This window comes from Ischnura elegans, chromosome 1, assembly GCF_921293095.1.
Source record: "Ischnura elegans chromosome 1, ioIscEleg1.1, whole genome shotgun sequence".
NCBI classification, from domain to species: Eukaryota; Metazoa; Arthropoda; class Insecta; order Odonata; family Coenagrionidae; genus Ischnura; species Ischnura elegans.
Genome location: NC_060246.1, coordinates 4,275,915 through 4,288,367, shown reverse-complemented (window position 1 = coordinate 4,288,367; position 12,453 = coordinate 4,275,915). Strand labels below are relative to the sequence as shown.

Sequence of the window (12,453 nt, the reverse complement as noted above, 5' to 3'; positions counted from 1 at the left end):
CCCTAAATATGCTACCCCCAACATCCATCCGCCTTCGGCCCCTCCTCTGATGCTTTCCTCCTCTCTGAAATCAAACAAAAGGCCCCAGCCTGCGTAGGGTTCATATTACAAAGACCATAAATCTAAAGCCTCAAAAGAAAATATCAAGTTACAGGAGGATAATAGAATCGTGTTTCACCCTTCCCTCTTTCTCCCCCACTGACCTTTTCCTGCCTACCTGCTTCGAAGTTCCCCATTTCTGGAGGTCAACTGAGTACCGTGGGATAGTTACATTAGCGCATTTCCCAAGATCCGCTATCCCCCTCCATTCAGCACCAGCACCACTCTGAGGCTTTCCTATTCTCTGAAATAAAAAAAATGTCCCAGCTAGCGCAGGGATCATATTACAAAGACCTTAGCTTCGAAAAAAATATCAAGGTACACGTGAACAATAGAAGCAGCCAATAGAAGCAGCGTGTTTTGCACCCCCCTTTTTCTCTCCCACTGACCTTTTTCAGCCTACCTGCTTCAAAATTCCCCATTTCTGGAGGTCAACCGCTGCATGAGTCATCTATTAGCCCAAAAGGTGTCTAACAATGACTTTCGGCAATTGATATTTCACCTTTTTTGGATTGAAATATTAGTAATAAGGGCGTAATTTAAAAAAGAATAAGACCAAACGCGACGCATTTCTGACTTTATTTAAGCATTTTACGCGAGGAAATAAATGTCAAAATACGAAGGAGACTTAGCATTCTTGCGAAACTCGATATCCTCGCAGCTGAGCTTCTCGGAAGTTGATGGGGTATTTTTTTCCCTGAAAACATATATCAAGTTACAATTTATGAGTTGTGCTATAAATCTCAATTGTTACAGTCACTGACAAAGGGATATTTTCTCAGGATATTTGGTTTCTCCGTGATAGCAATTCGAATTCATCTTCTTATCTCGTGAGAACTTCCAAAGATGGACTGAAAATAATCGAAGAAAATCTGGTGGAGAAGCGCGTGTATTTTGGTAAAACGCCTCGGATTTTCTGCTGGCACTTGACAGCTGGAGTGGAGGTAAAGCGAGCTACCTGTTGAAAATAAGAAGGTGGATGATGCTGAGTATCAGATGGGCATGCAGCTGAAGTGGCGTTTGGTAGATAAGAATGTATACATCAGACAGAAATCCATCGTGGTAGTGTAAATGCCGAGACGGCATGCAATCATTTTTCGCGAAGTTGTGTGTCCCCTTAGAATATTTGAAAGAGATGTTAGTTGAATCAACTACATATATGCCCAATTGTTTCCATAAAATTTAAATATTCCATTAATCAGCTAAATTCCTGTTCCAATCTTTTAAAGGAAATCAAAATTACTCCCCAAAATATTATGTTTCCTGCTGCATAGGCAACCGAGTCAAACATTCCCACATTCATCGTTTAGTATTTGAGGTATTCGAATATTCGAGCAATGATTTAATATTCTAATTCGATATTCGAGTTCGAGAAATTTGCTATTCGACACATCTCTAATTTTAACCCTTTCCTCCCGGAGTCTACAATAGAAAAACATTTTCGTGCTACGAGTAGCAAAGGAATATTTTAAACCTCTCTGAATGGAGCTCTTTTTTGGGGGTGAGTTGCAGTGGGTATTTACGTCCCTCAGATTTGGGGTCCAGCTCATTCCCTTTCCCAGGCCACTGGATTTCACCCTCTAACCCTATCACAGCATGAATCCACGCTCAACTTATTGCATTACCAGGGTTTTTTTTCAACCAAACATTGTAGTTGAACTTAAATTATTTACTCTTCCAAAAGAATTACTTACTTTTTTCAAGCATTATGGAATTTTAAATGGGTTTCTAGTTAGTAAATATAAGGTAATAAGACTATTAGTCCGGAAGTCCGTTATTGTTAGCGCTAAAATTCTGTTTAAAAATTGATTGGTCACAGAACAAAACGAAAAATTCATTTCAAAGTATAAATACATAGTAGTATGCAATAAAACATATCACTGAAAAAACTATTGAAAACATAGCTACTATGCAATGGATTCCAGCGGTGAGGATGGTCATAAATGAGTGAGAGGGTTGGGATTAATTGCCTAGGAGTGGCCCCAAGGACTCGCTAAGCTGGGTCTCAGGCCGGGCCTGAATGCATCCAACAATTGCTACCTCAGCGGTCACTTTCCTTACCTCGCATCGGCCAGGGCCGATGTCCGGTCGTCTGCATTGAATAATCCACAACAGCTATACCCGACGTCAGGTGCTCTGCGTATGAAAATGTCCGTCGGCTCCACCCGACCGATGTCCGGCACGAAAGGGTTAAGCATGTAAGTAGTTTCCCTGTTAGAAATTAAAAATCAAAGTGGAATTGAGAGGAGGGATAGATTGAGCCCAGAATTCTATAGCGGGAAAAAAATTCACTCAAGTTGAGTAAAAGTTTCAAGTTACCCGAGAGCAGTGGTAAGTGGTACATATCTTTCGAATAGCTTCCCCCATTTCCTTTTGGCCATCTTTTCACGGGACTTGCCTTCCTGGACCCCTTTTTTTGAAACACCCTGACAGCATGAGTCACACATGTACCATGCTCTTCTATGACAACCAATAAATTTCTGTGATGTGTTTTTTTCCTCCATAGGTGGATTTAGGGGGGAGCACGTGCCCCCCTTGATGCCTAACAGAGAGACAAGATTTTTAATACGGTTGTCATTGCATTAGTTTTATTTTGTGTGTTACGGAACCTCAATCATTTAATTTAATATAAATAACTTTCATACCAAAATAAAGATGATATTTTCTACAGTAATTGTTGTATTTTGTTTTTAACCTTAAATATGACAAAGCCTGTCAGACCCTTGTGCCCCCCCCAGAAAAAATCCTGGATCCTCCCCTGTTTACCTCCCTATGATTTCAAGAATAGGAGCGCACACCAAATGTAAAAAAGAAATGAGTCCATAGTATGATGCACTGCAGACTGAATTTAACTTCGTTAATCATGGTTCCATCTCTTTTATTTATTGATTTATCAACAAATCACGAGTCCCTATACTAGATTGCACCCAAAAAGCGATGTGAAGTTTTTACTACAACACCATTATCTTGCTTGAATTAGTTTAATAGTGTTAATATAATTTCCGCTGATATATCCAATGGAGAAAGTAATGATGATTACACACAATAATTAGCAAAGTAGGTATGTGCACATTATGTTGTATTTTACACACTTTTAGTACACTTATAATTGTGCGTCTTATATTTGCGATTTTCTTCTGTATAATACCGATTAGAAAATGACAGATGGCGAATTAAAAAAAAAAGTTCTGGCACAGTGTAGTAAATATAAGGCATTTTTTGGATTTAGTGCAATATATGGTACTCCATTAACAGAACTTGAAAAACATGGTAAAATCGTAAAACTGCAGGCCTGTATTATTGGTACAGGACCCAAACAAGAGGAGGCAGACTGGAAATCCAAACTGCACCAATCACTTAGCACGCCTAGAATAAAAAGACACCACAAAATTTCACGATCTTACACGCTCCTCCCTTGCTCCTGTCGTCAGTATTCTCTCCAGTGCCTCACTACATACTAGGAAGAGAGGAAGAAGAGTTCCCAAAACACCCAGGGAACACACTCCATCTCAAGGAGGTTGTAAATATGTATGTGGAGGGGGCAGCGCTGGTTTTGAGCGAAGCGTGGCCGGAATGGGGGGGTGCTTGGGTAGGACGACGAGCCACGCCCACTTTCACTTTCAAAACATTGACAATCCCATGCCAGGGTCAATGCTTACTGTGTGCTGAAATTTTTCGTCATAACTCGTTAATAAATTAAAATAACCTATGGAATGCAAAATGTAAACCTTTTTTTTCTTACTTCATTCGTAGGCTTCCTGAATTCATGACTCAAAATCTTTTCCCAGGGAAAAATTATTATTATTAATCACCATGGTTACATTCTACAACCAGCTCAGCTGAAAATAAAATTTTAAGAGTGTAAATTAGCCATTTCTATGCACCTGTATTGGTACATATTTAAATCATTGTAGGCAATGGAAATCCAACAATTAGAGAACAAAAGTATATTTTCAAGGATATATCCCCACCAGTAAAGAGGCCAACTGACACAACAGAGTTTATACATTAAAAGAAGTATCACGAATGATGGGAAAAACCCGATGACAATCAGCGGCGAAATGCTAATGATTATGGAATGGATCATTTTTCACTTGATGTAGTTCATTTTCAGAACAAAACTTAGACACCTCAAAATATTTGTCGGAGACTAAGTCTAAAAATTGTCAAACCAAGATGGGGGAACTTTGAGCTAAAAAACCCGGATGTAAACAGTGCCTCCAGATATTCACAACCTATATATGTACTTGCTGCATCCCCACCACAGCCCATGGCCACCCTCCCATGCTTTCGTAGCCCCCCCTCCTCTCGCTGAGCGGACGAGTCGTTCTAGTTCCACCTACTCGCCGCTGGCGACACCCTCTGACGGGTCGTGTTTTTGACATTATTATTATAATTATTTGATTTTTCACTTTAAACATGCATATTTATTGATTTTAAAAGTTGCATTGGACTATTAATTTGGCAAGAATTCTTTTGTTGTGACTTTTTTTTGCCAAAAAAATACATTCAATTAATTACAACATGCAAAAGTTACAATTTCCTATTTATGTCAATTTAGATAAGCTAGACAGAAAAAAATGCAGTAACTTTTATATATAAGCAAAGGTTTCACGTGGATAGTACGAACTCATCACTCCAATGGTAAAAATCGTTTAACGGGGCAATCACCTTTCGCCTTAGAGGTACTTAACCCGGTAACGCCTGAATTAAAAAGTTTCTGCGATTTTTGTGATAATCATATGTTTTAATATGAATGAAATTCTGAGTCATTCAGTGCAAATTTTATTCTTTTATCTCTAATAGTTACCGAGATACAGCCTGGTACCATATGGTACCGCTAGGCGTTTAAGGGGTCAAAAAATCAAAATTTGAAAAACTTTTCGGAAATCACATTTTAAAGCCAAAAACGTTAAATATTTATTATTTTCCGGAAAATACATTCATTTTCATCCAAAATTACGCTCAAATATCGATAATATTCAATTAATTATTAAATATTATTGTATATAAAATAGAAGTTATGTATAATTGACGTAGAAATCAAGAATAACATGATTTTAGTGTTTCACTCAGCCGTTGCTGCACATGGAAATGAACAAAGCAGTCACTGCATTGCATTTCAAGCATTCTGTTTTTATTCTACTGGTTCAGTTTTCAGTAGCACACCGTCCCCGCTTGGGCTTGGAGTTTATTTGTTGGTTGTGCCCGTCGAACCTATCAGGGGCATTGGAAAGAAGATAGGCCGCTGTCAGTTGAATGCAATCTTTGAAACATGAATCAATTACAAATCTATTTCTTTAGCCAAGTACCCCATTCCAGTCGCACTTCTGGTAAATTGAGCACGTCCTTGATATTTTAGGGGATCCTTGTATCCAGCTGTGATTATACTACTGGCCATCGGAACTCAGGCTGAGTCATGTTTTTTCACGATTTCCGCATTAGCATCCATACGTTAGGCGTCATTGCATCCAGAATCCAAGTAAAAATGGGCCACGAACATTTTGTCGACCCCCACACTATCTTTCCCAATTCATTTTTCGTAGGCTTTCACATTCCTGAGTTTTACGAAGTAGCTTCCTGAGCTATTGATGCACCACACTTTCTAGCCAAACCTAATTAGCCTCCCCCGCATGAATAGCTAACAGCCATGTCTTCCAAAAGAGAACATTATCGACTCATTGAAACTCAAGGACTGCTTTTCTCTGAAATATCCGCCGAATCTTTCTTTTCCATATCTTATATGATTTATCCATAGCGGTGTTATTGCCGCAATGAATAAACCTACGAAGTTGTAGAAATCTGTTACGTCTCATTGTGTAATAAACAAGATTATTTCTGGCGTTTAGTGCTGCCTCACAATATAGCCTTTTACTGGGAGTCGTTTTATGCCAAATTATAAAAAGAATTGCAACAAATATTTTCAGTACCTCATGTGTTATATTTGGGTCATAACTGTTGCAGAATTGTACACACCTATTCGACTCTAACACTTAGTGTGTAAGGACATTTTCGTCAAAGAACAGTTCAAATATTCTAGTTGGAGATGCTTTGAATGAAACAGTGAGTTGGTAATCAGGATTACGAGAAATCCTTTCGTGCTTTACCACCTCTTCATCATCAAAAACGCGTCCTTCCTCTCTATTTTTATACCTTTTGGGTGCTTTACGGCTCTGACCAGTTTTACTACACTTTTGAAAATTCTCAGACTTTTCTTGAGATAAACTCAGCTGACTGTCCACCTTTTCGAACAACAACTTCAAATTCGAGCAAAATTGGCGTCCACTCGTTATTCCATTTTCCTCAGTCAGAAGGAAGGTATTCATCCTCTCTTTGCAGCAGCACATGCTATATTTTGAGCAGTATGTGTAAGTTATTTCGGTTTTACTAGCACATGAAAGTGTGAAAAGAATCGGAGTGTGATTGTGATGCGTTAGACAAAAATTAGGATTACGCTGCTCTTGTCGAAGTGATGCCTGTCGCGTGGTCGTCTCTCGCCGCCAGCCGTTATTGAATTTTCCCCTAGCAAGCCCCCTTATTCCCCAGCATGCCCCCTTCCTAATTGAGTACACGGATACTCTTCCTATTCATGTTCTTCTAAATAGGATTCAGGTATGCAATTATACCTCCCACTCCTTGAGCCCTCTTGAGGGTACGATATTCTGAAAAAATGCGGATAATTTAGGATCTTATGTACTTGGATGACGTCCTTACAAGAAAAAAATTAATTTATGTACTCATTCAATATGCGTTATAACATTTAAATAACGCAAAATTTATAGTATAAATGATGAAAAATAAATAATTGTAAAATAAATAACTGTTAGAAAACGAAAACAACAGAAATATTGGTATTTACGCTTTCCGCCTAAACATGGTAGTGCAAGCACCTAGCGGTACCATATGGTACCACCAAAATGTTTTGCATCATAACATCCCAAATACTAGGCTCACATACAAATACCATGCTTAATATGAAATTTACATGTTATAACAATCATAATTACGTAAAAACATCTTCGCACTATGAGTACATAAGACACAAGTAAAGAAAATCGAAACGCTTGCACTAAAAATTCCGTTTTTTTCGCATAGCTGAAAATTCTCAATTTTCAAACGGCTATAAATACGTTAATTTCAGCTTTAAAAAAGCAAACTTTTCGGGAAAATGTAAAAAAAAACATTCTTATTATGTTTAAGCTCTCAAAAACCCAAATAAATTACAATAAGTGACAAAAAAGTTACGTTTAGCATTGCGCTACCGGCTGGTACCATATGGTACCGCTAGGCGTTAACGGGTTAACACCTTACCCCCTAGTCCATCTGGTTTGCTTTTGAATGTGGTGTCTGTATTTGAAATGCCATGCAGAGTATGGCCAAGTAAGTGCTCTAATTATTCCTGATTATATTATATTGTTGTTATTCCTTATATATCACATCTTTGTGTCTGATTCATTAGGGGGAACAGTATTTAATTCTACATTTCCAGTCGGGCATCAATGGAAATCCCTCCGGCTGGAAATCAAATGTTTGATTGTAAGATCGGAAGATTACTTTTCATTCATTCAGCTTTAATATGCTTCTCATAGCATTTGTAAGCACAGTTTTAAAATTGGTTCATTTTACATTTCTTCACAGTATGAGTTTATAGGTATTCAAGGTAACAGGTCTTGTCATGACTATGAGGGAGGAATCCCTGCATGCAGTGCATTTACAAAAAGTAGTCCCTTGATACTTGTGATTCGTAATAATGAGCTTATTTCACATCCGATTTTGAAAGTATTTGCATCACTGTGTTTGGCATTAAATTACAAACATTTTGCATACCCAGACTATCACTTGATCGAAAATAAATTTTCCATTTTAGTTAATAGTATGGGTACTGTTACTTACAATTAGTGACTTAGTTTTCACAAATTAAGTCATCATATTAATAAGGATCATCACTTTTTAAGTGCCTCTATGAATGTTAATGTCAATTTAAATCTGCAAAAAAATGGTAAACCGAGAACCGAAGAGTGAGAAATACTATCGGGTAGTTCACGGTAGAAAAGTTGATAGAGAGTCTTGTTGTCAGTATAACTGAGAAATGAATGCATTAAAAGATGTAGGTGATGGCACGTTCACACGTTTAATCTAGTCCTTAAGCCATTCCATCGCTTCTTTTCAAACATAGTATACGCTTGAGAGGGGTTCACCCTAAAGAACAAGGTATGCCTGAAAACACACAAAGCAAAATGATGTCACAGCTCTGAGAATATGGCCAACTGGTGTTTCAGCGCATCATTAATTTTGATAATTTTAATATTTAATATCTCACTTAAAAGGTACCTCACTATTCTCAGACTTGGAATTTAGCCTAATTGAGGTTTAATTTATTTTTAAGATCACTTCCCAAAAACGTGCAAATACTCTATTGAACTTTCTGCTTTTAAAACTAAAACTTAAATGGATCCGGTTAGGGAAACCAATATTGTGAATTAAACTCAAAGAAAATCACATTGTTACCTACAAAAACTGTTGCAATCTATCCTGGAAGTAAAAAAAAACTTGATGTTCTGGAATTGAGCTTTTTTTTTGTTTTTGGAATTCTCATTTTGAATAGTGGATACCCTGCGTGGCCTAGTACCCGATGGCTAACACAGACTCCTCCCACGCCATGGGGTTTGGTGCGTGCCCAAGAAGCAATTGAATTCAGTATATGTTCCTTGTATTTTGAACCATCTTTGTTAAGTTCAGTTTGTTCAACTTCCAGCCTACATAATAGTTCTTTATTATGCATATTATTTGTACACTGTACAAAATATGTACAGTTATCATTGACAGCTTAACGTCCGCACATGTATGTGGATGTACATAGCTAAAGTTTCTGTTGGGTCAATCTACTCAAGGAAATGTTTTTGTTGTATAAGAGAATTTCATAGGTAATCTTAAAAGTCTGCATTATAATTAGTGAAGCTTCATGGTTCACAAATTCACTTCATGGTTCTCTTTTTGGTTTTGGCTGCAAAGCTAAAAAATGCTCGAGTGATTTGCCACTGTAGTACTTTGCTGTGTACATCTCTCAATGAAAAATATTTTTAGCAAGGAGCAATACATATTTATATACATATTACCTTTGAGTATTTTCATCTTAGCAGATTCCATATAGATTGAGTTTCCCTTCAGAGAACTTCAGCAGGAGTTGGTGATTATTAAAAGTTACCATGGCTCTTGGTTTAATTGATGCAACCCTAAGGACTGAAATCTTTTGTGATTGCCAACTTTAAACAATAGGGGCAAGTCTTTGCTGGTATGGAACAAAAATGCCTGCGCTAACAATTCTCATTTTTTCTCTACGCAGGGCTGTGGATGGCAAAGAGAAGAAGAACAAGAAGAAGGGGCTTTTCTAGTGGCTTCCAAGTGGAGTGTTCGGTGAATTGCTCTCTCCCACCCATCCGCTAGAGAATAATCCAAGCTAGCCCTCCCGCTAAATAACTCTCACTCCTGAACTTCAGTTTCTGTGTCCACCCACCAAATGCTCATCGCTTGAATCTCACAGCTGCAGTGCTCCAATTAGTGATGGTGGTGGTAGTGAATGCAGAGAGTTGGAGGATGGATTGCAGAATGCAGGGAATGTGATGGAATCAGTGGCCTATCACTCGTGCTGAGAAAGGCGACCATGACACCCATTGTGAGTGCATGCCCTAATGGGGAGGACCTGATCGTGCCGAGTGCTAGTAATTTGCTACAAAATGCTCCAGAAGAAGGGTCACAGTGGTCAGTCATACCCATCACAACTTATTGAAAAATTTCCCTTTCCATCCTTGCATGGATGTGTAATCCGGCAGTGGCAAATGCTGCCTGCCGTATTAGATCTGTGGTGTCTACAGTGCCATTGTGTGCCCAGCCAAATTGGTGGTGTCACTTAATGATGGAGCCGAGGACACTAATTTCCCGAGAACTGCCTCATTGGCATCAACTCCAGTGCACTCACTTTTACTTTCTTGCCTCATTGCATGCGTAATACCAGATGTTCCTAGATTTCATTTGGCATCATCAGAGAAATTTCTCCATAGTTCTCATGTACATATCTCTGAATTCCTTTGTATATTTAATACCTTGGCTGTCTTATAATTTTTATCCTGTAAGGACTTGAATCAACTGTTATATGGGAATTCGGTGCCACCCAAAATAACTTTCTAAGTGACTCCACTTTGTGCCAATCCATTTTACTACATAGTGAATATAATTTTTTGGTTGAATGTCATCTCTGATGATTCACTACTATTTTTAAATTGTGATGTATAATGACATTGTAATGCAGTATACATATTAGTTTATAAGAAGTTCTGTTGAAGTACATACTCTGTACAAGTATACTTCTAAATATAGGATTTGATCAGAAGATATGAATACTGATTTGATTACAGAGGAAATAAATTGAACTACATTCATTGTATCATAGTGATGTCTGAAAGTCTTAGTTCTCAAAATTGATGTTTAATTGGTTCCTTATTAAGTCAGACGAGCTGGGTGAACACCTTGGGATCAAGTTATCAAAGTTAACTCAAATGTTTCCATTGTTAATGTTATACAATTTGTTTTCTTTTCGTCAAAGACAAAATTTTCATTAGTGACATAGGTGGCTTTAGCTACAAACATACGATACCTGTATGCCAAAATATAATCCTGTGCATTTGATCCACGTTTTCAAAATCACTCATTCAAAATGGTTGCTTCAAATTTAGTCATCAAAGCAGTTGGATTTTTCCAAGCATTACAATTTTTTTCAATTTCATAAAGCATTTGAGATTAATAAAACTAAAAGAAAATTAAAATTATTGACAATCTTACTTAAAATTTGTTCCCATTAAAGATTAGATTCTCATTACTTAAGTTATTTGCTTGCTTTTTACAGTAATAATGGCTAACTATACATTTGGAAAAAAATACATTTTGTACATCATGCTGATGTTAAACACAATTTTTCTGAAGCTTTGGGAGAAGTCTGTCAATTTTATAATGGCTGCCCCCTCGCAATGCTTGGGTGAAATTTTACAATTGTCTGGCACCTAAGAGGCAGGACTGGCATATTAAAAGTTGGTGGATTGATGGAATGTCTGGCCACCAAACTCTGTTCAGGGAAGGATTTAGTAGTTGAAAGCATTCCAGTCAATTTAAAAAAATTGAAACGTGCACAAAAAAATGATGTTTGATCTTTCACTGTCTTCAGTATCTTTTATGAACTTTTATTCTGCTTTAACATAAGTTCCTTTTGTATCAACGATCTTTATTTTAAAAACAAATATTTCTTTTATGTTTTAATAAAATTAATCATTTTGCATTAATTTTTTGTTAATGTGAATAGAAAATTTACCTGTCAAATTGTATATTTCTATCAGAATAAAAAATGATCAATGCCTAAGGGATTTTAAATTCTATATTACATAGCTGTTTCACTGAAACCATTAAAACTTAGGAATATTTTATATTGAAATGAAACTAGAATTTTTTCAGATAATGGTTATTGGTACACCATTTCCAGTCCTGTCTACATTAAAATATCATTTACACCTGCATGCATGCATGCTTTAGGCCCATATGTATTCTTAGTCGACCCTGTAGGGCCAACCGGCCCTGGATACGTCATCAACCCCTACATAAACCGATCTCGCCCTTCATATGCCACATCAAGCCCTACGCATGGCTGTTTTTGGAACTAAACGGGCCCTATTTGATGTAAGGCACCCGAACCAGCTCTACACCCTACTAAAACATTGCGGCCAAATATGGTCTGCTGATCACTTCGATTAAAGAATCTACGTTCCGATGGATATTAAGGAAGATGAGCTCATACAAACCAATTTAAAATGAGTGGTAACACAGCGGAAAGGTAATGATACTACCACATTATAGCCACCAAGTTAAATAAATTATAAAATTGACTGAACAAATAAGAACAATATAGCGGTATACATCACCTTGTTTCTACAAATATATAATAATATTTTTCACGTTTGGCACTTGGTATACTTTTGAGAAACCAATACTTCATTTACGTATAACCATAGGAAATGTATTTTCATGCCACTATTTGCCACATAATAAACTTAACTGCAGAAGGTGAAAGCGAATGACAAACCTTGATGATGCAAAGTAAGTTCCCATGTTAATGATCATATTTGCTCCGTACTTATTACTATCTTGCACAGACTGCTTTTGAAGTAATTTAAAGACAATAAGGTTCTACTTTTGGCTCGATATGAGAGTATTTGTAGCGATAATTAAGGTACCAACACGACCTGGTGGACGACACTGATTGTTTAATTACCTTGAGCCGTTGCCCTAACAATATGCCCAAAAATCATCGGA

The 12,453-nt window shown here is 37.3% G+C and overlaps 1 protein-coding gene across 7 annotated transcripts in view; it reads left to right on the top strand.

Annotated features, from left to right (window-relative positions):
- The window catches only part of LOC124154797 (septin-7), a 125,453-nt gene extending 113,926 nt beyond the window's left edge, over positions 1–11,527 (top strand). For all 7 annotated transcript variants that reach the window (XM_046528673.1, XM_046528671.1, XM_046528672.1 and 4 more), the window contains one exon: positions 9,443–11,527. In XM_046528673.1, coding sequence (XP_046384629.1) covers positions 9,443–9,491 — 49 coding nt within the window. In that variant the 3' untranslated portion in view covers positions 9,492–11,527. The remainder of the gene's footprint in view (positions 1–9,442) is intronic.
- The last annotated feature ends 926 nt before the right edge of the window (positions 11,528–12,453 follow it).